This window comes from Tenrec ecaudatus, chromosome 13 (genome assembly GCF_050624435.1).
Source record: "Tenrec ecaudatus isolate mTenEca1 chromosome 13, mTenEca1.hap1, whole genome shotgun sequence".
Lineage (NCBI taxonomy): Eukaryota > Metazoa > Chordata > Mammalia > Afrosoricida > Tenrecidae > Tenrec > Tenrec ecaudatus.
Genome location: NC_134542.1, coordinates 80403034 through 80429271, shown reverse-complemented (window position 1 = coordinate 80429271; position 26238 = coordinate 80403034). Strand labels below are relative to the sequence as shown.

General features: G+C 38.3%; 1 protein-coding gene and 1 pseudogene across 2 annotated transcripts in view; one reads left to right on the top strand and one right to left on the bottom strand.

Annotated features, from left to right (window-relative positions):
* WDSUB1 (WD repeat, sterile alpha motif and U-box domain containing 1) overlaps window positions 1–26136 on the bottom strand; it is a 50709-nt gene extending 24573 nt beyond the window's left edge. The window contains exons 1-9 of one of the 2 annotated variants that reach the window (XM_075529691.1): window positions 25708–26136; window positions 24019–24440; window positions 14774–14958; window positions 10315–10407; window positions 7768–7861; window positions 2571–2604; window positions 1483–1523; window positions 1298–1404; window positions 112–291 (exon numbers count right to left, since the gene is read on the bottom strand). In XM_075529691.1, coding sequence (XP_075385806.1) covers window positions 112–291; window positions 1298–1404; window positions 1483–1523; window positions 2571–2604; window positions 7768–7861; window positions 10315–10407; window positions 14774–14958; window positions 24019–24416 — 1132 coding nt within the window. In that variant the 5' untranslated portion in view covers window positions 24417–24440; window positions 25708–26136. Of the gene's footprint in view, window positions 1–111; window positions 292–1297; window positions 1405–1482; window positions 1524–2570; window positions 2605–7767; window positions 7862–10314; window positions 10423–14773; window positions 14959–24018; window positions 24441–25707 lie in introns of both variants that reach the window. The other variant, XM_075529690.1, reaches the window with a different exon arrangement.
* LOC142424791 (macrophage migration inhibitory factor pseudogene) lies at window positions 10578–10903 on the top strand (annotated as a pseudogene).
* Window positions 26137–26238: the final 102 nt, after the last annotated feature.

Genomic DNA, 26238 nt, shown 5'->3' with positions numbered 1-26238 from the left:
TGAGAACCACTGCGTGAGACTATTAAGAGGAAGCCACACATACAACTAAAACTAGCCTAAGAGTTCTTAAAAGTAATTTTTAAACATTGTTTATTTTTTCACCAATCTTACCAATTTTCAAATCATCAGCTAGGCTTTCTTTTGTAAGATTCAACAGTTCTTTTCCATCAATGTTATTCATCTTGAAAATATCGACGAGGTCTTTTAAACCTTGCTCACAGAGCCACATTGATACATCTTCCTCTGACCAATCTTCAGTAAACTGCCTCAGCTGATCTTCCATGCTCCTTGCTTAAACACACACATACACCACAATCACAAAAGCAAGTGAAATACCATATACACTCATGGATAAGCTGAATTTTCCAGCACATTTTTACTACAGTTTTTGTGGTAAAATTAGGTGCCTCGGCTGATAGTCAGGTAGGCTTATACTCAAGAATATACAGCAACAAAAAATAAAACATTTCCTTCAGAAACATTCTTATTTTGAATTACATGCATGAAATTTCCTTAAATCTGTTTTACTACTGCCTTTCAAGAATGTCAAAGGATCCAACAGCATCATGGATAATTGAGTTAGTATTTATATTACTCAATGCTAAATTACTTCCCTTTAGGACATTTTTTTCTTTTTTTTTTCATTTTTTTCTTTTTATTACAGAAATGCATTCTTCCTTTAGTACATGTAATGCAACCCAGAAGTAGTCTATTTGCTCTGACATCTGTACACCGACACCACTATTTAGTTTCCTCGGTGATAAACTAAAACTCCCATGGTTGGACGGATGTCGCTGTTGGTTGTCAAATATGAACTAAATGAAATGACCATTTCTAATCTCTTCTCATGCTCCATTATTTGGAAAAACAGTAGCGTACAACAATATTCCCTAAGAGTTTTCATGGTGGCGCACTGGTAAAGCACTTAACTCCTAATCAAGAGGTCAGTGGTTTGAACGTACCAGCGGTTGTGTGGGGAAGAAAGATGTGGCAGTCTGCTTTCAGAATGATTTACAACCTTGAAAATTCTATGGGTCAGTTCTACAACTGTCTTAAGGGGTCACTATGAGTCAAAATCAATGTCAGTGAATTTTGGCGAGTCAACATCCAGTGAGTTTTGGTTTTCAACTACTGTAAGATTGACTTCTCTAAAGTTATGTTTAAATTATAAAACTTGGAGGTATAGTATGTGGTGAGAAAAAGAATGTGAGTAACTTGCTAGAAATTTTACTAAATTTCTGATGTAAACAGTGTATAAACAGGATTGAAGCGGTTTAAAGATCATGTCCTTACTAACCTTGACAATGTGCTTCTGGGTCAAACTGCCAGATGTTCACCGTTTTGTCCATTGACCCAGTAGCAAGTAAAAGGATATTAGGTGCAAAGGCACAGGTTGTGACATACCTATTTAACAAAAACAATTAATATGTATCTTCTGACTAATTTGATTACCATTAATACCCACTGAGATTAAGTTCAGACCTGGTGTGCTGAGCCAACGTGTGAAGTATGTTCTCGGTGTTCTGCAAAATAACAAAAACAGTTTTACATTTGCTTAGGCAATAATCAAGTTATTACTAAAGATGATGTATGATCCACTTGATTTAAATAGTATGCGTGCTCAATATCCTACTATTTAATATTAAGCACTAATGAAAACTTGTAAGAGAATATTATGAAATATTTTATTTCATTCTCCTTTACTTATTGTCAACATTCCTGTCTACCGACCACCTTCCTAGAAATTGTTAGACTCTTGGCATTGTTATTTGTATGATTTAGTCCTAAAACAAATAATTAAATAATGTCCATTTGCTGTCATGACATTTGACTTGTACATGTTAGCTTTATACCCACCCAGCATCTAGGTGTATTGAACTGGGATGACATTCCTGCTTAAAGGGCACTGCTTTTTCTTCATACAGGCAGGTCTGGATCTTTTCCTAGCAAAAAGGGCTATTTTTTCAAGTACATTTCTTATATTAATCTCTAAACCCAGCCAGACTGAGTGGTAGGCTACGTGTGTGTGCGTGCGCGCGCACAAAGTTAAGGGCAACCAAACAAACAGGTTTTAAAATAAGAGGAAAATACCAAGAATTCAGAGTAGACATCATATAAAGCCTTGGAAAGAATCAATAGTTTTAGAGTAAGAACAGTTAAGAAGGAAAACAATAGAAAAGCAGGCTGAAAATGAGGCTGCAAATAGTCAGTGATATTTGAAAAGAGCTCAGCAAAATATGAGGATGCTCTAATAACTCCAAATTAGATAAGCTTTTATTCTTATTCTAGTTATGGAAGGCTAGTGTAAAAAGTGTAAGAATAATTATTTTTGAAAATCAGCATTTTCTTTGATTCGGCTGGAACTCTTTTCCATGTAAAAATCATTATTGATATATTTAAGTGCTTGTCCCCAAACCAATACCCTCCTTTCCTAACATCTTAAGCAGCTACGAAAACATACATTCTTGGGAATATTAAAAGGAAAAAAGTATGTTTATTTCATTCAGTTTGACTAAACTTAAATGAAAAATATAATTAACATAGTTCTTACAAGATTGTGAAATACTTACAGTATCATATACTATGACAGATTTATCCACTGATCTAAAAATAGGAAAAGAAAATTACAACAGAAAATATTAAAACCAAATGACATATAGGTAATTAATATTATATATTTTTAAGAAAACTAGAATTATTGATACACATTTAGAATAGTCTCTTCTTGTTCTTATGCATGGACTTTTATTCAATATCTACATACTCTATATAAATTTAATCAGAAAGTTAGACATTTTAAAACAGTAACCAAACTAAATATCATTTTTGCACCAAGCAGGGACACTGAAATAATAGCATGTAACTATAAATAAGTACTCATGATATATAAATGGCACAATTCCATGTCAAGATATGATAGAAACTTTCCAGAGGTCTCTATTGAGAAAAAGCTATGAAACATGAGCAAAGCCCTCCTTAACCTTTCCTTTAAAAATACATGGTTTCACTCGTTCGAACAAAGAGTGGAAGATGTCCGGCTTATTTGAGATCAACATCCCACCAAAATCCCAGTGATAATAGAAAAAGATACAAGGGCGAGAAGCAGCTTCTTGTATTGGATAATAGCGAGCTCCTCAACATCATATGAATCGCCTGCAGTGGAATACTAAGCAGCCTTCTTCCTGCTGGCCCGCGTGCATTTCCCAGGTGTACCAGAGCGAGCAGGATGAAGACGGCTTCCTGTACATGCTCTACGCCTCCCAGAAGACGTTTGGCATGCAGCTGGCCGCCTAAGACCAGCCAAACCATCTCCTCCAGAACTGTCCCCCCTTACTGATGGGAAGGGAAGAAAAGGGAATGTTAGCACAGGGATCAATGAGCTCCCAGCTGCCGTGTCCGCCCACTGGGAGTTGTAGCAACTGTTTTTCTCAAGCGCCTTCACCTTCAGCAAACTATTATTATTTAACCCAGACTCTCTCATTCTCCAATGTTAGGTTTACAAATCAAGTGCTTTGGATTTTAAGTTGCCAATTAAAAAAATACATGGTTTCAAATAGCTTTATAATACTCAATATTAGCCAATGACTCAACCGCAACTCAGAAAATGCACAATTAAAAATATAGGCGGTGCCATCCTACAACTGCTCCTATGCTTGAGCCCACTGTTGCAACCACAGTATCCATTCATCTGCTTGAAGTGTCCATTCATCCTCCCTCATTTTTCTCCTTTTCTACTGTACCAAGCATGATGTCCTCCGCCAGAGACTGGTCTCTCCTGATAACATGTCCAAAGTACATGAGACCAAGTCTTGACATCCTTGCATCTAATGAGCACTCTGGCCATACTGCCTGTGAGATAGATTGGTTTGTCCTTTTAGCAGATAATGGTACTTCTAATATTCTTCTCCAGCACAGTTCCAATGTATCAATTCTTCTTCAGTCTTCCTTATTAAAGGGCCAACTTTCACAGCCATATGAAGCTATTGAAAATACCAGAGCTTGGGTCAGGCACCCCTTAGTCCTCAAAGTAACATCCTTGCTTTCCAATACTCTACGGAGGTCTTGTGCGGCAGACTTGCCTAATGCAAATGGTCTTTGACCTCTTGCCTGCTGCTGCCAATGAAAACTGATTGTGGAGCCAAGCATGTCAAAGATCCTTGGTAACTTCACTATGTGCTTCATTTAGAATGTTACAGCTATGAGGATTATGTTCTTGATATTGAGTGGTAATCCATACTGAAGGCTGAAATCCTTGATCTTCCATCAGCATGTGTATCAAGTCTTCACTTGCAGCAAGCAAGGTTGTGTCATCTGTGTATTTTAGGTTCTTCAAAAGCCTTCCGCCAATCCTGATGCCGAGTTCTTCATATAATCTAGCTTCTCTGATTATTTGCTCAGCATATACATTGAGTAAGTATGGTAAAAAGATACAATCCTGATGTACACCTTTCCTAACTTTAAAACATGCAGTGTTCTCTTGTGCTGTTTGCTCAACTGCCTCTTGATCCATGTACAAGTTACATATGCGCACTATCAAGTGTTTAGGAATTCATTCTTCTCAAGGCTATCCACTGTTTGCTAGGATCCACACAGTCAAATGCCTTGGCATAGTCAAGAATATCATTCGTGAAGAAAGTGAAAGGTTATTAGAAAAACAGGAAAGAATATCAAGTGTGGTGGAGTGAAATTTCTTATGGCTCTTCTACCCGATCTCCATAACACCTACTAAATGATTAGGTGGGACTACGCAAACAGGGAATGTGTAACACTGATAGGGAGGACTAGTGAGTTTTCCAGCCCCCTGGCAACAAGGCTAAGCCACCTTTGAAGAAGCAGGAGAGGAGAAATCCCAAGGACCTTGGAAGGACACATTCAAGGTTTGTTTGAAGTGGTGGAGGCTGCCGAGACCAGATGTGCATCATAGACTGTGGCACACAGACTATGTGGTACCTTCCCCTTATCTGATCTCAGACTATGGAACTGTGGGACAGACTGACAGGCAGGCAGGCTTCCTGGCCCATGGAGACATAGGCTGACAACCGGAGGAAAAACTGGCTGTTTGTTGAGGAGAACAACGATGATGTCCTTACTATCTGCTGATCCTGACTTGTGCTAATCTATTAACTTCCCTAATAAATCTCCTTAATTGTATTGACTGAGTTCTGTATGGCCAGCAACGAATTATCAAATCTAGCATAGATGCAATGTGATATGGACGTTCGTGTCAGAATAGGTGAAGAAGGATGGACCACGGAGGCTTGTTTGATCCCTTCCTCATCTCTCCATTGCCATTTATTTACGCTATATTTGCCAATCACTGTTTGTTCCTCTTGCTTCCAACTTTTGCGTTTCGATCATCAATAATTATCAACGAATCTTGATGGCATACTTGATCAGCTTCAGACTAAAGATGTTGGTAGGACTCTTCCATTTCTTCATCATCAGCTTTAGTGGTTGGTGTACAAATCTGAACAGTCATATTCACTAGATTTCTCCTTGTATGTGTATTGACAGAGATCTTGAAATATCCTTTTTGATCATGAATGTGCCATTCCTCCTGAATGGATCATTCCTGTAAGTACCTTTTGGATTAAAAAATGGCTAATATCAGTCAATTTCAGCTCACAAATGCCTAGGATATTGATTTTTATGTGTTCCATTTAATTTTCTGTGACTTTCCATTTTTGTAAGATTCATACCTTATACATTCCAAGCTTAAATTAGTAAGAGATGCTTCCAATGTCTTCTCATTTTGAGTTGTGCCCCATCAGCAAATGTAGGTCCCACATCTGCATCAGTGTGGTCTTCTGTGAAAAGGTAGCGAGCTCTTCCTCAGACTATTTTGAGTGCCTTTCAACCCCAGTGGCTCATCTGCCGGCACTGTATCAGGCAGTACTCTGCTACTACACATGACTTTGCGGTGAATGACAATGTTCCACTGCTATTCATATGAACGGATTGCCTCACTGGACAAAAATGACAGAAGACCAGATGAGCTCTGGGATGACATCAAGAACATAATATATGATGTAAGATATTATAAAGATTAAAGTGGATGTCAGAAAGGACTCTGGACTTGCTCTTGATCATAAAACAGCTAAAGCAAATGGAAGAAATGATAAAATAGAAGAGTTAAACAAGAAATTTTAAAGGGTAACTCAACAAGACAAAGTAAAGTATTATTGTCAAATGTGCAAAGACCTGTAGGTAGAAAACCAAAAAGGGAAGGACATACTCAGAATATATCAAGACGAAAGACCTGAAGACAAAAGTCCATGCCACAGATCGCAATATTAAAATATTCTATGAGCAAAATATTGAATAATCAGGAAGCATCAAAAGATGGATAACTAGCCAACATTTAAACATTTCCTGAGACACCACATGATCAAGAATCCACGGTCTGTAGAAGGAAGAGGTCCAAGCAAACTGAAGGGATTAGCCAAAAACAAGGCTCCAGGAATGGCTGGAATACCCACTGAAATGTTGCAACAAGTTGATGTAGCATTGGAAGCACTCGCTTGTGTATGCCATGAAATTTGGAAGATGACTGGAAGAGATCCACATTTGTACCCATTTCAAAGAAAGGTGACCCACGGAATGCAGAAATTATCAGACAATACAATTAATATGACATACAAGTAAACTTTAGCTGAAGGTCATTCAACAGTTGCAGCAGTACATTGACAGGAAAGGAAGCTGCCAGAAATTCAGACTGGATTCAGAAGAGTACCTGAAGCAAGGGATACCACTGCTGATGTCTACTGGATCTTGGCTCAGAGCAGAGGACACCAGAAAAGGTTTGCTTGTGGTTTACTGATTATGCAAAGGCATTCGGCTATGTGGCCCATGTGGGTAGTCGAGAGCTATGGATTCTCCATGTTTTTGGAAACCAGTTGGTGGTTCCTCAAAAAGTTAAAGTCCTACCACTTGACCCAACAATTGCAATGCTAGGTTTATATGCAAAAAAGGTGAAAGTAACAATGTAAACAGACATTAGGACAACAATGTTCATTGACAAAAGCTGGAAACAACCCAAATGTCAATCAACAGAAGAATGGGTAAACAATGTCTTCTGACATGGATCAATCTTGAAAACCTTGTGCTCAGTGAAATCATCTAGGCACAAAAGGATAAATATGATTCCACTTCAAGGAAATACCTATGCATAGCGATCGAAGTTCATTAGTGGTTACTGGGAGCAGTGGAAGGGAGAAATAAGGAGTTACTGCTTACAAGCTACTGTATGTTAAGGGTAATGAAAATAATTTTGAATTGATAGTGACAGCTGCACAACAGGATAAATATAATTAAAGTCACTGAATTGTACACATAATGGTTGAAATGGCAAATGTTTTACTTTACACTAAAATTTTGTAAAGGGTAAATAAAGTGCAATACATTGTAATGAAAATCTGCAAACCAAAATATATGCAACATTATGAACGAATCTTAAACATAATGTTGGATAAAGTCAGATAATTCACAATATATGATTTGTTTAGAATCAGTGTTTTAACAGAAGAAAAAAATTTCTGAAATGTTCAAGAACGCACATGGAGGCTATAGCTATGAGGCTGAGAAGCTGTGAGCAGAAGGACCACTGAAGGGAGTTTGGTGGGCAGGACCACCATCGTTTCATTTGTGACCTGAGTGTTGGTTACACAGATTTGCATCATAGTAACATATCAAGAAATTCCCATACATTTTATGTACTTTTCTGTATGTCTGCTTTATTTCAAATCAAAACGACATTTAACAGCTTACCCAGAGACGAGCATCTTCCCATCATTGGAAAAAGCACACGCCAAAACAGGAGCGCAATGCCCACTCAAGGTACTCTTGTATTTTATTCCGAAACCTACAATGATTTGGGAAGATGTTCATTTGAATTGTTAGAAATTTGTTGTTAACCCTGACCTCAAATTCATTTTTCCACGGCATGCAAAATTCTTTGTTTTGTTTTTAAAGGAATTGGAACAAGACTTAGACAAGCATTACTGAATTTGTCTATAGTCATCCACTGATCACAGGTACATCAGTAAAGTTTGAACACGCTCTGTTTGGAGTAAACCAAGGCATGCACAAATTAAACCCTAGGAGCATTATTTTTTCCCTTTCCCTGGTACAACTAAGTTAAAGGTAAATTGAGGGAGTTCAAAATATTTTAGTGGCAACCTGAGCAAATAATTATTAAAATGTTTATGTGGAAGTGGATAAGATACAGTAGTAAACAGGTAAAATTTGTAATTTGGTTACAACATAAGGTTTCTGAAGTGTTAGTCGCTACTGATGAAATTAGGAAGCATGTAATGAAACAAAAAGTTCATCCGAGCTGAGATTTAAACATTCAGCCTAAATACACACACATTAATCTGGAGAGCACATATGGGCTGCTAGAAATACAGTGATGAACTTCAAAAGGCTTACCTTCTAATATACAGATCAATATAAAAGCACAATAACTCAGTCTTCTCCTAAAAGAAACTAAGTGAACAAAGCAAAAACCTTATAAAGCTGGATGCTAAATGACCTATAAACGTCCCATATGAAAAAAAAAATTGCCATAGGGCCATACGACATACAAATAAGTCTTAATAATGAAGTACAAATGGCAAATGCTCCATGAAATTGCTATGACTTTTTAAAGAGGCAGTGTAAAAAATGTAACATCTGGATAACTATAGACATAAATTTGTACTTAGAACATTTACACATATAATTGTTCATAGTGTCTTACTGGAAGAGTGTCACTCCGATAAGAGAAGAGGAGGCAGAATGACCAGAACAGGAAAGACTCTCCTGTCTTCACAAGCATGCCACTCCACACAAGCGCAAGCACGGAAGCAACAATTTAAATCAACGTCTACCAAGCAGCATGCTTTATTTCCTAACAATAAACCCTTCTTTATACACTGCTATAATTATGAGTAGCAAAAATGTAGCTTATGATTTAACTGAATCTTAATAGGTAAGAAATAAAATATTTGGGGCATCGCAATCAGGACACCAAATTTACGACATAATTTCAGAAAAGGTACATCAATAAAGTGAATGAAGAAAGGCACCAACAAACCAGAAATTGAAAGCAATTTTATGAAAAGAGTCACAGCCCAGAGAGTTTGCTACAGCCAAGAATAAAGGTGATCTGGCCTAGAAAACGCCAAAATGACTTAGGACCAGCAACAGAACAGCAAGGGGAAAGGCCAGTCAGAATGACCTGAGAGCAGAAAAAAATGATTGAAATCTAAACATGGGACATTTAGTACCTTCTAATCTCTCCTAGTTCCCATTCTCAATGAACACAACAACTACGTGCTTATCCCCAGACACAACATGTCTAAGACAAGTAACTGCCTGGGAACACCAGATGGACAGATTCTCTAACCCCCATCCTTCTCTACAGCCCACATAAGGACTGATTACTTGCTTCCTCCTCTTAATGGGCCAACAACAAACTCTGCACAGAGCTTCGAGATAATCTTATTGTTGTCTAATTCTTAAATATCATCAAGATACTATGGATCATGGATAATATGAGAGAGAAAAATCAGGGTATATCAAAAAAGGGCCCAAGAACAAAGAGGATACGAAAACAAAGGAATTAAACACACGCGTGTATGGGCACATGCATGAAGCCTAGTACACCAAGAGAATTGGGAAGATTTTTGTATTAATAATATAAAAGGGACACTATGGGAAAGAAACAAAAAATGATAAGCTTTTAGAAACTGGATTTATGCTTGATGGGATAAAAATTCAGAAGATTAAAATATAAATTTGAACAAACTGCTCATAAAATATAAAAAATTATTATGGGCAAAAATAGACACAGGAGGTTAATTCAAGCATTACAACACTCAATTAGTGGTAGTAATAAAAAAGGCGAAAAGTGAAAATGAAGAAAATATTTTAACAATAACATAAAAGAATTCCAAAATCAAATGCCACCTGCTCCTTGAATGGGCCACCCACGGGACCTGACAGTGCCTGGCAAAGGCCTATGCCTCTCACCCAACAGTCACTATGGCGGATAAAACAGTTTGCTTTGTTTTTCTAATGGTAGAAGTGATATGCATAGAAACTGCAAAAATCTCCATGTTAAAACAGGAACATCCAGTATCTACATTATGTGTGTGTACAAGGAGCTTCAAATAGTTTGAAGGAAAATGGAATTAAAAGACAATGGAGTATTCATGAAAATTTTTCTAAAAAATATTTCTACAATCTTTCTGATATTCAGAGTAAGTAAAATAATAAATTAACATACAGAGTTTCTATCTGAATTTACAACACAAATTGTTGAATACATACCTAAGATATGGGTAAAAGAAACAATCCAAAATTTAATGTGGCAATCCTGACCACATGATGCCAGTCGAAAAACCTGAAGGCCTGGTTCTCCATCTAACAAATACAGATTTGTTAAAAGTAAAAGCTGGTCATTTAAGGAAAAATGCAAATTTTAATACTGATATGTTCATTCTATTCACTAAAACTATATTAAAGCAATATTCCCTCATTTATACCATTAAGACAAAGTTTCAGTTAAAGAATTTCTTTTGCACTCCGCCATCATGCCCATGTTCGTGGTGAACACCAACGTGCCGCCGCCTCTGTGCCCGACGGGCTGCTCTCCGAGCTCACCCAGCAGCTGGTACAGGCTACCTGCGAGCAGGCCCAGGACATCGCCGTGCACATGGTCCCCGACCAGGTCGTGGTGTTAGGTGGCTCTGACTATCCGTGTGCCCTCTGCAGCCTGCACGGCATCGGCCAGATCCGTGAGGCGCAGAACCGCACCCACAGCAAGCTGCTGTGCGGCCTGCTGGCCGAGCGCATTGCGCATCGCCGGGGCAGCATCTGCATCAGCTGCTATGACATGAACGCCGCCATCGTGGGCTGAACGGCTGCACCTTCGCCTGAGTCCCTCCCTGCCCCAGTCCGCCCAAGAAATACACGGTTCAGAGATCGAAAAAAAAATTTTTCTTTTAAACAAGTTATTATAAGGTATTATGACATTTCTGTTATTTCCAACATAGCTTTTTAAAGATTGAACCAATTTCTTTAAAGCTTACTCTATAATTCGTATGGAATAAAGGTTTTCACTTTTATTTAATTAAGACAAAGTCTAGAATTCTATAAATCCAAAATAACATCAATTCATAACATTTGGTAAAAAAGTATAGAAATTGGAGAAAGTGATCAGTTAATTTGGTCTTACATAGTCACTAGTTTATGCTTACTTAATTTCAGTGCATATGTCCACTATTTAAGTTCCTAAACACCTGCAGGCAATGTTTGTACACTAATATAATCAATTTTACATGAGCTTCATTTTCTATTACTGATGCAACCTCACCAACTGGAGGAGTTCTGGCAGTCATGCAGTAAGGCACAATTAAGAAGCTTAGCATATTCACTTTAGTCTAGTTTTGCAAATGTCACTATTTAGAACTTTAATTTATACAGCTGTGTATGAAAAGTTTTTTCTATTAATTCCTGTCTTATTTAAAGCACATTATATTATAATATTACCTCCCATGATCAATTAACTCTCATTGCATGTGACGTTTTTCTAATACGTGGAACGCTTGCACACTGGAGCATTTTATTTCCTTAGAATACACCCAGAAAAGGTGCACCCTTACTCACGGGGCCATGATAAAGATAAACAATCCTTGAAAATCATTAAGTATCTTTATGTAAATGATCTTATTCAGTAAGTGCCTACTATTAAAACATTTAAGTCCTACTCTTGATTAGAAAAAAAATGGTTTTCACTGATTTTTGATTAAATATAAAAACAATTCTGTAGTTTTAACCCTTTTGTGATCACGTTTTATGCTTTTTTCTTATTAATATGTTTTCAGTAATGGAAAGCATATTAAACTCTGGAGGGAAAATTTTTTTGAGGTCCTAAGTATTTATGTGATACATTTATATTGTAAGGGAACTCTGGTGGTAAGATTCAAAGATTTTACAGGTTGTTAAACCCAAAACCAAACCGTTACCATCAAATCAATTCTGACTCACAGGAACTATAGTTTCCAAGTCTACCTTATGGATTGCCTCATATTTCTATTACGGAGCATCTGGTGGGTTTGAACTGCTGACCTTGTGATCAGCATCCTAACACTTCGCAGCTTCACCAGGGTTCCTTACACAATTTACCTAAGTCTCCACCAGGCAGGTGAATGCACTATAACGGGGACAAAAAACTTCCCCCAAATCCTGAGAGGTTGAAAATATTAGTGTGTACAATACATAGCACATGGGTAATGAAAGATTTAGTGAGAATTCAGGTAAGACAACAGTAAATGATGGACCTTAAAAGTATGTGCCTATGCTTAGTAACTATTTAAAAATGTTTCTTTTTTCTTTAGGAAAAAATACTTAAAATGTAATTATAAACCAAGTGTTTTGTATATGTCTTAAAAAATGGAAAAATTGAACATATTTCCTTGAAGGAAAACAAGGATATTTTTTCCTTATTTGAGCAAAATATCACAAAACAAAGTTGGTATGTTTTAAGTATTTACAGATATTAACAAATATCAAATTAAATAGCAAATAAAATAGTAATTAAAATTATAATAAGAAAATACAACAGCTAACCACAACTTGTATAAAAATCACTTTTAAAGCAAATTTAAATTTGTTTCAGGAAATTTATTTACATAGAAAGATAACATTAAATTGACTGCAGAGCTCACAAGGACTCTGGAGATTTGAGGCAGAAAGCGTTTGTGAGGGTAGAGCGCCTCATCTTTCTCCCTCGGAGCGGCTGATGGCTGCTTTTGGAACCACAAGGCCAGTGGTTAGCAGTCCAATGTTTACCAACAGTTTAAAATTACACTGAGTGAAAAGTAAATGTACTCTAAAGCAGGGAAAGAATTCACTGCCTGGATTTACTAACCTTTGCAGGTCTCATCAGATGCCCAATCTTCTAACAGCAAAATGAAGATGGCTTTAGTTTAATGCTAATTGATTTAGCAATGATATTTTGACTGATAGTCTATTTTCAGAGGCTTTAGAATTAAAAAAACAATCACCCTATATTTATGAAATTCATTAAAGGTTCACTGAGTGCCTCTCAGGTACATGAATGAAACAAAAAGGTTTCTTTCTTTATTGGTCTTGATAGAATAAAATTTAAAAATATATATTAAAAGAATTATTTAACCAAATTTGGCAGAGTTTGAAAACTTGAGCACACCATGAATAGGCATCTTAATTCGTCAATTAATTTTTCAAGGCATAAAAGCTTGCATTGAAATGAATGAAGCCAACAGTGATTTGTGATGAGGCAGGGAAACAGATCATATAAGGTAATTCTAGGGTTTGTTTCTGGATTTGCAGTTCCATCTGTGCCTCATCTCAAGCCAATGATGAGATTGTAACGCTAAAGTGTCCAAACCATAGGCCTACTGTTGGGACCTGTGCATTCCAATAAGGGAGTGACTAACCATAGCTAGCTATTGAACCAATGTTTCTCAAAGTGGGCACGACCACCCGCTGCAGGGGTGCTGTGATGCAGAGGGGCTGAAAAAGGAGATACAGACACATTATCCTGGGAGAGGTTACTCATTGGGCTGCTAATTGCAAAGGCAGCAGTTTGAAACAACCAGCGCTTCAGGAGATAAAGATGAGGCTTTTGACTTTATAAAGAGTTACAGTTTCAGAAACCCACAGGGGCAGTTCTACCCTGTGCTACAGGGTTTGTGTAAGTTGACATAGACTCAATGGCAGTAAGTTATAGGCCATAGTGCAATAGGGTTTTATTGTCGGGAAGCACTGAGTAATTTTTTTCTGAAGAGAGGGCAATAGCCCTATGTGTTGAACAGCTGAATGTGGCTAGTCCAAATTTAAACGTGCCACCAAAGACAATACCAAAAAAGTAAACCATCTTCTCAACCATCTTATGTTACCCTATTTTGAAATGATAGATTTTCAGATATTTTTATTAAAATATTGCTCAAATTAATCTCATCGACTACTAGACATTTTAAAATTTATATGTGTGCTTAATTACTAGAACAATTTAAACGTACACATTTAAATTTTAAACTGTAATGAGATAACAACTAGTCAAAACTCTACCACCCACTGCCATCAGTCAATTCCAACTCATAGCAACCCTAAAAAAGGGCGTTTCTGCGGCTATAGACCTTTATGGGAGCAGATAACTTCAACTTTCTCTCAGGGAGTGGCTAGTGGATTTAAACCCACAACCTTGCAGCTAGCAGTCCAATGTTACCCAACAGCACCACTGGAGGGGGCTAGCAGCAAACTTCAATACATTGTCCCTTTTTAAAACCAGAGAACACAAATTCAGGATTTTGTTTCTCCCTCCTTAAAAAAAACTGTGTCGCCCAACATAATACTTTATAAATTTAGCTTATGTGAGGTTGAATTAGTAAGTGGAAAAATGTAGCTTTTGTCTGCAAATTGATTTAACACTTCCATTTGAATGCCAATATGGCATATTAAAAATCATAACCAACTCCTAAGTAAAACCACAGGGTAAGTTCTGCACATAACCTTGTTGAAAGCCTAAACTACCCCCCAAATCTAAAAAGGAACCTGATTGGTCCCCACATGCTGTTTCTTCATGATGGAAATTCAGTCAAAAAAGATAGAGGAAAAGGATGGTTCCTTTAAGAGTTTGAATTAAAAGGACTCCTAATGATGAAATAAAAATGAACACAAGAGCTAAAAGTAATGTGCAAATTATGACGGGGAATTACTAGAGCTTAAGAGTGAAAAAACTAACCAGAAACAGGCTGTGATGAAAAATCGCAGCAGGTAATCCCAAGATCGTGTGCTTTTTCACTATGCAGACACCTCATTTTATCATCCCACACGGTGAGATCTCCACTGGAGGAGCCAGTGACAAAGAGGTTTCCACCAGGAGAAAACGCACAGGCCACCAAGGAGCCATCTTTAACACGGCCACATCTGAAAGAAAGCAGAAGGGGTTTCGTTTCAGAGCGTTTATTTTATAGGCATTATAAGCAGATGCATATAGAAGAAAGAAAAAGGTAAGTAGCTATCATGGATAAACTAGATTAAGTGAGAAGTGCCTATAGGAATAAAATGCCATTTAAAAAAAGACTATAAAGGATGCGATCCAAAAAATTAGGAGGTTAAATGTACTTGAGGCTAAACGGTTGATGTCTATGCCAAAGTTTACAGAGCTTCAGATTCATATACATGGCACATCAGTATGAAATTTTAACAATAAAGTCATTGTAAACAAAATATAAATTATATACATATGCTAAAATTAAAGTTTTATTGAAATTAAATTTTTATTTAATTAAAATATTTTTATTGAAAAATATACCTGGGGGGGTAAAAAGCACTTTCAATACTTGTGTTAAAACCACCAGGAAAAAAAAGAGGACCTGATGCAAGGGGCTTAAGTGGAGAGCAAATGCCTTGAGAATGATTGGGGCAGGGAATGTATGGATGTGCTTTATACAATTGATGTATGTATATGTATGGATTGTGATAAGAGTTGTATGAGTCCCTAATAAAATGTAAAAAAAGAAAAGAGGAGAAAAAAAATGATTAGGGCAAAGACTGTACAGATGTGCTTTATACAATTGATGTATGTATATGTATGGACTGTGATAAGAATTGTATGAGCCCCAATAAATTGTTAAAAAAAAATGATTAGGGCAAATAATGTACAGATGTGCTTTATACAATTGATGTATGTATATGTGTAGATTGTGATAAGAGTTGTATGAGCCCCTAATAAAATGTTTTTTAAAAAAAAAACCACCAGGAAAAAAAAAAACCACCAGGAAGCAACACACCTCACACCTCATGGTTAGGTAAAAACACTTTATAAAGAGAAAAGTCTAACAATTTAAAAGGTGACAATATATTTTTTTTAATTTGGAAAAATAAACTAAAGTTTCCACAATTAGTGAAGGGTACTAAATAGATGGCAATGTATCATTTTACATCTGTAATTACAACATAAATTATGGAAGGTATTGTACTGATTATAATTTGAGCTAACTGCAGGGTCAGCAGTTCATAACCATCAGCCCCTCCTCGGAGAAAGAAGAGGCATTTTTCTACTCCTGTCAAGAGTCACAGTTGTGGAAACTCCCGGGGGGCAGTTCTACCTAGTCCCACAGGGTCTGAGTCAGCAGGCACTCAATGGCACTAAGCTTCTTTGGTTTGGTTTATGCGATAGCAAGGAGTCCCTGGGTGGTACAAATGGCTAGAGGGACCCAAATCCATCCAGAGGTTCCTTGGAAAAAAGGCCTGGGAATCTAATTACCAAAAATTAGCCACTAAAAACCTGTGGAACATAATTCAACTGCCACACGAGGTCATCCTGAGTTAGAATCAATTTGACAGTAACCTGTTTTATGCTACAGAAATCACTACCTGATGAATGTTTCATTACCTGATAGGTGAAGTAAGATTCCCTAGCTGACAGCTACATCTCATTCATTTAACATAACTCCTATTCTTTATGTGATTTCTCCCTTTTAAGTGAAGTGTTTATGAACACCACTTAAAACACATCACATTCCTCAACCTAAAGACCTGCACCTGAGTGGTCACAGTTCCTGACCCATTTTTTGGGAAAAGGAGTTTGACTACTTTAACTTTAATGTTGCTAAGCTGCAATATAACTTTACTAGTATAATTAATTGATGTATCTTTGTTGTTTTAAGTTTCTGAAGCTTTTCTGGTTTTTTGGGTTTTTAAAAATCATTTTACTGGGGCTCGTACAACTCTTTTCACAATCCATACACACATCCAGTGTTGAGCACACATTTGTACATTTGTTGTCATCATCCTCAAAACATTTCCTTTCTACTTGAGCTTTTTTTGTTTTTTAAAGAAATACGTTATCGATACAGTCATGACTATATAGGTATTATTCCTTTACAAAAAAATTCAAGAGTAAATCTATATCCTCATATAGGTATGATAAAGGATATACAGGAAGGCATGGATCTTTGTTAGAGGATCTAGGTATGATTCTATATGTAAGTAGTTTTCAGAAAGTCTGTGGGAAACTAGAATTAAAAGATACTATAATTTTTTTCATTAGCTTTTAAATTCAGAAATTCCAAAAGAATCCACAGAAAGCTTCTAAGGTTCATAGAGGCATTCTACAATGCTTCCATATATTAGCAATGAGCTATTTCTTTAAAATAATTAAGAAAACAATTCCATTTATATTTAAATAAAATACGATACTCTTTTTTGTTTTGTTGAAGTCTTAATTTTTTCTTTGAGAGTTGTTTTTTTGTGATTTTTCTTTGCAAATTCAAAACAGTGTGCTATACTTTGTTAATGGCTAGGTATCTCCTCCATTCAAGTAATCACTGTCTACTTAAACATTCACTTCAGAATGTCATCTATGGTTTCTTGTTTTGATTTGCTAACTTTTAGTGTTACTTAAACAATACTTTTTCTCCATAAACAATGTCTCTGATAATGTTAGGGTGCAATTTCTGTGGCTAAATATTCTTTGTCCATAAGCTTTCTTTTAATATTTTTGTAAGCATGGTCATATTTTTAAAAATTCCTTTAATTTTTCCATGTATGTAAATGCTTTTATTTCTGCCACATATTAAAGAGTTTTTCTGGATATAGGCTTATGGTTGGCAGTTTTATTTTATAATTATTAATGTATCATTCCAGTGCCTTCTTGCCTAAATGGCTTCAGCAGAAAAATCTAAACTTACTTAATTGGTTGGCCATCCTATGTGATTGTTCCTTTTTGCCGGGCTGCTCTCAGGATTGTTTCCTTTTCTTTAATATTGAGAAATTTATTATATGTCGTGGTGAAAACAAAAAGCAAAAGAGTGTCAACAAAACAACCAACAAACTAAAGGAACACAATACAAAAAATTATTATGAAACTTGAAACCAGCAACACCGTAAAAACTAGCAAAAAGATGCCAACAATACCATATTTATCAATATCACTGAATGTGAATGTTTTAAATTCACTAGTAGAGACATAGACTAATGGATGGTTAATAAAACATGAACCTTTATAATATGTGGTGACAAGAAACACCTTGAATATAAAAACAGACAGACTAAAAATAAAAGGATGGAAGAAAATACATCAAACAGGATGTATTAATATCAGACAAAATAGACAAAGTAAAAGATATAATGAGATACAAACAAGGTCACTATGAATTATTAAAGCTTTAGTTAAACAAGAATCCATTACTATAAGTACCCAAATTTAAAAAACCATAAGAATACATTAAATCAAATTCTTACAGAAATAGAGACAAATTAGACCATAATGCAATACTAAGAAACTTCAACACACCACTTTTGACCACCAAAGATCAACTAGAAAGAACAAGAAAAATTAGCACAATCCATTTGATCTTAGACAGATACAGAACACGTCACCTAACAAAACCTCATTTCACTTTTCCCCCCTAGCATTCAAGGCACCTACTACAGACTCGATAATCTTGTGGGCCATAAAGCAAGATTAAACACATTTAATACACTGAGATACTACAAACCATCTTTTCATATCACAATGTCACAAAACTAGAAATCAACCCCAGAAAGACCAACTCCGAAAAATCAAATACATAGAAATTGAACAATACTTTAAAAGCACCAGGTGATAAAGAAATAAAGAACACGAAGATTCCTTGGAACAAGTGGAAATGAAAATACAGCCTATCAAAATCTTTGGGCACTGTAAAAGTAGTTCAAGGGAGTTCCTAGCAATACAACATACATTAAAAAGACAAAATAAATTCAAATAAATGCCTTAATACGTGAACTGCAACAATTGGAAGAAGGCCAGCAAAATAAGCTCTCATATACTAGAAGAAGTGGGATTCAAATAGAATATGCAAGGATGGTTTAATATTAGAAAACCAATGCACTTCACCACATAAACAAGAGCCATATGATTATATTTATTGTGGAACAAAAAGCATTTGTTAAAATTCAACACCCATTCCTGTTAAAACACTCAATAAAACAGGAAAAAGAAGGGAAATTCCTCAACATAATAAAGGCTGAATCTGTGAAACCAACAACAGCTGATGTCTCACTTACTGGAGAGAAACTGGAAACAGTCTCCCTTTGAATGGCTGCCCTTCATCATGCCTTTTATTTAACACAGTCCCGAAAGTTTTAGCTAGAGCTGTAAGACTTCAGAAAGATATTTAAATTATCCACGGAGGCACACAAGAAACAAAACTCTGTATTCACAGATATGATTCTATATATAGAAAACCCCAAAGACTAGATTTTTTAAATTGCTGAAATGAATTGAAGAAATTGGCAGTGTAGCAAACTATAAGAACATACCAAAACCTGTTAAGATTCTTGTATATTAAAAATGATAATACTGAAAAATACAAGTATATTAAAAGAATAATGCAGTTATATTAACTACATAAAAGATAAAGTATTTAGGAATTAATCTTACTATGGAAAAAGGAAAACTACAAAACACTCCTGCAAGAAACCAGATGAAACTTAGATAAATGGAACACGTTATCATATTCCTGGTTAGGTAGACTAAAAACATTGTGAAAATATCAGTATTATCAAAAACACTATAAATTCAATGCAATTCCCAAATCCCATCTCAATTTTTCAAAGAAATGGAAAAACTAATCATGGAGAAGAAACTCAGGATAAATAACACCCTGTTAAACAAAAAACAAGGTAGAAGTCCTTTCACTCACAGACTTATACCCCTCTAAGATGGCCCCACAGTAATCAAGACAGCCTGGTAATGGAACAACAACAGATATAAAGGCCAATGGACTATGATTGAAGACCCAGAAATACAACCAAATTCCTACAAATGGCTAATTTATTATAAAGGACTAAAATGGTCTTTTCAATAAACAGTGCTCAAAAAGCTGGATCTTCAACTGCAAAGCATAAACACACTTGAAAATGTCTACACCATAAAAGAAAAAATAAATTACTGGGTCTGAGTGGCTCATAGAGGAGGGAAAGTAAAATTGAAGTGGATGTGGAAATTTCAAGAGCATACAAGTTCATTCAAACATATTTGGTGTGGGGGGGGGGGATGTGGACAATAGATTACCTAGGAATAAGTTTAACCCGGAATATGAAAGAGTTGCATACAGAAAAATAGAACATACTGCTAAAAGACAGTACAGAAAGCCTACATGAGGAAATGGTATGCGTGGCACATCTGATTACAAGAGGCAAGCAGAATCCAAATTTACATTTGTCCAAGGTCAATTCCTGTTAGGCAGGATATCAGCCATGCTTCCATGCTTCCTTATCCTATTCTGACACCAGCCTTCCCACCCACAGCAATCTACTGCCCTTGGGTTCACTAATCCATTGCAAGGGCCTCACAGAACTCTCTGACAATACTATTATGGAAGCAAAAATGTTAACGATTCTGTTCTTCGGTCGGTAGTGCTTCCCTGCTCAACCCTGTCCAGCAGGCAAGTCTCTTTCAGGTTCTCAGCCTCTAAGCCACACAGCCCCCAGGCCTCTGGCCTGCTTGTTAGGCAAGTGTTAAAAGCAGCTTTAACATTACATATACCCAAAGGCATTGCTCCATCTGTGGGCCAGGCAAGCAACCACTCTGCTTCAGGCTTTTGGTTATCACCACTTTTTTGTGCAGGGATCTCCAATGTGCTCTTGGTGGTCAAGAGTTTTCATTTCCTGCTTCAGAGATGACTCTTTTCAGGTCTACAGGAATGGCAAAACTGACCAATCCCCTCACGCGAGTCCCAACCACGTTATTTGCATACTCCCACCCACTCATTTGGTGGGAATTATAATGACTAAGGATCAAAGAGTTAAAACAAGTAAATTCACTTTACCACACTAAATAAAATTTTTTTCATGGACTGAAAGACATTATTCAATACTACCCAAAATGAACGATAGTCAATGCCATGCTCATCATAATTCCAACAGCCTCTTTGAAGAAATGGAAAAACTAATCAAGTTCATAGGGAATTGTCAGGGAATAAACACCCAAAGCAATCTTGAAAAATAAAGAGGTCTTATACTTGTTCATTTCAAAACCCCTAATAAGCTTTGATAATCAATGAAGGCTGGTATTGTTAGATTTCTTGGATGAGAAATACCTCAGTCCTTGGCTTTGCACAAGAATTCACACCAAATAAGCAAATGTGGTGAAGAAAGCTGATGGTGCCTGGTGCCTGGCTATCAAAAGATAATAGTGTCTGGGGTCTTAAAGGCTTGAAGGTAAACAAGTGGCCCTCTAGCTCAGAAGCAACAAAGCCCACATGGAAGAAGCACACCCGGGAAGGAGATGAGCCAGTCAGGATGCGATGTAGCAATGATGAAGCATACAACATCCCTCTAGTTCCTAAATGCTTCCCCCACCTACTATCATGATCCCAATTCTACCTTACAAATCTGGCTAGACCGGAGGATGTGCATTGATACAGATAGGAACTGGAAATACAGGGAATCCAGGACAGATGATCCCTTCAGGACCCGTGGTGACAGTGGCGATACCAGGAGGGTGGGTTAGAAAGGTGGAACCGATTATAAGGATCTACATATAACCTCCTCCCTGGGGGACGGACAATAGAGAAGTGGGTGAAGACATCAGACAGTGTAAGATATGACAAAATAATAATGTATAAATATCAAGGGATCATGGGAGAGGAGAGCACGAGGGAGGAGAAAAAATGAGGAGCTGATGCCAAGGGCTTAATTGGAGAGCAAATGTTTTCAGAATGCTGAGAGCAATGAATTTACAAACATGCTTTACACAATTGATGTATGTATGGATTGTGATGAGTTGTATGAGCCTCTAATAAAATGATTTTAAAAAATTCATGCCAAAGACTGGTTTGTAATCCAAGTGGGTTTTTAGAAAGGATAGAAGCAGTTTCAGGCGTTACAATAAACTGAACACAAGCCAGAGAGAGAGCGCAAGACTGCGGCCAGCAGCAGGGACCAAAGCCACGCCACGGGGACTATGTAGGAGCAGCTAGTGTCGGGGGAAGAGAGAGAGGGTGAGAGAGACCAGTTGTCTCAAAATTTCTGGCTTTTCATGCCCCTCCCATTGGAAGGCATTGTTTATGGTACTGGTTGGCCCCATTGGCTGAATTAAGCCCACCTGGCCTACATGGGGCCAATCCAGGTGTAATGCTCACCTAAGTCTATCGCCCACCCCACACCTCGGAGCCTGAAATTTTGGAGCATGCACAGTGGGCACCCTGGTCCCAGTTCTGATTATCTAACAGTATTTGTATATGACAAGTCAACAGAATCAAATGGAATGGGGGGGGGGAACCTACACATTTATGATTAATTTAACAAGGGTGCTACATAATTAATGCCAGAATAATTTGTTTCTTTAACAGTGCTGGAAGAAGTGGATATTCACATGCAAAAGAATAAAGGATTCATACTTCATATAAAAGAATTTAAAATGGATCAAGGGCTTAACTCTAAAAACTAAACTTATAAAACCACTAGAAGAAAACGTGGGTATTGTTTCCTACCCTCATTTTAAACAATGACGCCTGGGATACAACACCAAAAGCATTAAGAACAAAAGATAAAACTGGTGGAAAAAAAGAAAGAAAATTTGCTCATCAAAGGACTTTAACAAAACACACACACACACACACACCACAGAAATGACAACCTGCAGATGGAAAATTTGGAGAGGATACATATTGTGTAAGGGTTTAGTATCCACAATATAAAAGCAACTCCTACAACTTACCGGCCAAAAAGACAACCCAATTAAAAAATAGGCAGAAGATTTGAAGAAATTTCACCATAGAAACTATATAAATGGCCAACAAGCACATAAACAGCTAATGCCCATTAAAACCTGGGGCACTCTAGTTGAATACAATTCACAGTGACCCTCTAGGAGAGAATATAACTGTCCCATAGGGTGTCCAAGACTGCAGATTTTCAGAGTAGATTCCCACATCTTTCTTCCATGGAGCCGGAGTGTGTTCAGAGCAGAGACCCAAGTGCTTACCACTAAAAGTAATTGTCCTTTAGGGAGCTGTAATCAAACCCACACTAGGATGGCTAAGATAAAATGTAAACAACTAGTGTTGTTGAGGTTGTAGAGAAAGGAGAACATGACCCACTGCTGGTTGGAAATGGTGGCGTCGCTGTAGTTTAGTAGTTCCTCGTGAATTGAACCTCACATGCTAGCAATTCCATGCCTAGTGGCAAACACGAGACTTGAAAAAATGACAAACACCTGTAACCAGTGTTCATTACAGGGCTATTCACAAGAACTACAAAGTAGAGATAAACTTTGAAAACATGTTAAGGGGAAAAAAAAAAGAAAACATGTTAAGGGAAGTCAATCACAAAGAAAAAATATTGTATGATCTCACGAGTTTATAAATATCTAGACTAGGCAAAAGCAGAAACCAAAGCTTATTCGTGGTTACCATGGCTGAGAAGCTGGGGAGAGGAGCAGCAATTGTTTAGGAAACACTGAGCTTCTGTTTACAACGATGGAAAACTTGGCAATGAACATGGGTGATAACTGCACAACGTAATTAATGTGATTGTTGTCACTAATTGTACACATGCAAATTACTGAGTTGGCAGATGTACTACGCATATTTTTAAAAAACTTAAAAAGAAATAGTACCCAGGTCAGGAAAATGTTAGGTTTGATATACCTATTGCTATTTTATTACTAAGAAGACGAATCATAGATGGCATATATAAGATCTAGAATTATTAAACCTGTCCTAAGACTACGTTTTCCTTGTTTCATACACCAAAAACTCCTAAGACAAACAAGATTAACTCCTACTGTAAAAAAATAAATAAATAAAACTTCCAGAACCAAGTATACTTGCAAGCATTATATTAAACACCTGTTTTTTTATCATTAGACTACAAGTAATTCTTTCTTGTGATGCATGGCAATTGCCTATTTGCTACATGAATCAAATTATTATTCTTTTTCCTGTGTTTCAGAACACTATGAGATGAAAATGAAAGCTTACATCTTCGTACCTGTATAACTTATAAGACTGTGTATTCCACAAAACAACAGTTCCATCAGCTGCTCCTGATGCCAAACAAGTGGAGTCTGGGGAAAAGCGGCACACCCTCACGGGGCTACCGCTGGGCTGTTCCATCACAGCCAGAGTCTGTCCGCTGTGCGTGTCCCACAGGACAGTGGTGCCATCTGTTGAACATGAAGCCAGGACATGTCCTGACGGGGAGAAGCAGCAGCAGTGGACAGCGTATGTGTGGAACTTCAAAGGGGAGTAAGGCAGCTCCACGAAGTCACTTAAGGAGTACAGGCGAACTGTTTTGTCCAAGGAGCAAGTAGCCAGGAGGGAAGAAGAGAAGGCACAGCAATTGACATCATCACCATGATCAGCGAATGTGTGAATTAGTTTCACCATGTTCTTTATTTGAAGGTAAACAGCCTGCAATTAAATAAAGATTTTTTTTCAGCCTAAGAATCAGATAAATGCCAAAACCAAGCTAAGACTGCTCCAAGAAAATGCCTGCATTAGTATTTTTAAAGGACAACCTATCATCCCATCTTTATCTCAGTACAGGAATTACCATCTTCTATGCTTTTTCTTTCAATTTGTTTTCTTATTTAGTGGTCTCCCCCAGTAGGATATAAATGTGTCCACAAATGCTTGCTTCTGTATCCATAAAAATATCAAGAACCTAATATACTCAATGACTTGAATTAATTTTTTTTCCCAATTCACTCCTAGCCTTGCATATGGCTATTGATACTGTACAAGGAATATAACATTAGATTTTAAAAATAAATCAAGATTTTAAAGTTTTGCGGGGGGGGGGGAATGCCGTAAAATTAGTTACAGGTGTTAACATTTGTTGTAAAAATCCTAGTCTTTCCCCCACCCCCCAATGTTGTTTGTGAAGAGTGGCTTCATTTTCATCTTATTCCAAAAATGCAGCCTTTATTTTTGCCAAACATAACGCCAAAACTAAGCAACAAAAGCTAGCACACTGTCACCTACATTACTGCATAAAAAGCAAAGAGCAAAGTTAAAACTCCAGCCTAGGAATCAATTAAACGTAACTCAAATCCATGCATACGTTCCAAAACCAAGTGCTCCAAGTAAACACTTACATTAGTGTTTTTCAAGGACAACCTTAACGTTGACAAGACATATGCATTTAAGACTATAAAGCCTGATCATTTCTGCATGGTCCTATCAACAACGGGGTGTTTTCTAAAGACGGTGCAAATCCCAACCTTAAAAAAGAAGGTAAACTCATTGCCATCGAGCCGATTCCGACTCATAGCGACACTACAGGGCAGGGCTGAACTGCCCCTTCGGTGGCGGAAACCTGCAGACCTTGCTGTTTGCAGCCCACGGAGCAGCCACTAAGCCACCAGGTCTCCTTACGCCCCACCTCACGTGGGCTACATTCCAACAATCTTCTTCCCTTTACATCGCCCCCCACCCTCCCGGCCCTGGGCTCCCGCGGCGGTTCGCAGACGGGGCGGGAGCCCGCCAACCGCCCAGGTAGGAGTCAGCCGTGAAGAGCCTCCATCCTGCTGCCTAAGGCGGTGGGCATCCGTTCAAACCTCAGCGGCCGCACCGCGGCCCGGGGACACCGAGTCAGCAGGTCGGTGTGCACACACGCAGCCCCTTCCCATTCAAAGAAAAGTGCCAGCAACAGCCCCCAACAAAGCCTGCCACTTACTGCCCGGAGGGGAGGCGCCGGCCCCGGGCGGGGCGCCGGGCGGGCAGGAGGGAGGCTCGGGGGCCGCGTGCGCAGCCCCGGCGGGCGCGGGCCGGGGCCTTCCGGAGGGGCGGGCGGGCCCGGGCGACGCTGCCCCCAGACCCCGGCGGCCGAGCCTCGCTCCCGTCAGGGCGCCCCGAGGACCAGAAAGCCAAGGTTGGGACGCCCAGCGCCCGGAGGGGCAGGACCGCAGGCTGAGGGCGACGGCTGCCGGGACGCCACGCCTCCGGCGCCCGCGGCGCTCCCCGAGCTCCCGCAGCTGCGCAGAAATAGGACACCAGGGAAGCCCCTCAGGGGCCCGCCCCCCAGGGGCCCGCCCCCCACGCGTCGGATCACGGGACGCGCAGGTGAGGCGGGCGAGGCCGGCGTCCAGGAAGAGCCCTAGGGAGGCCCCGCCCTTCCGGGAGCCGGCGGACGCAGCGGCGCATGCGCATCCGCCCCTTCCGCTCCACGTCGGGGCGCGCGGGTCTGTTCCAGGAGCCAGCTGGGTCC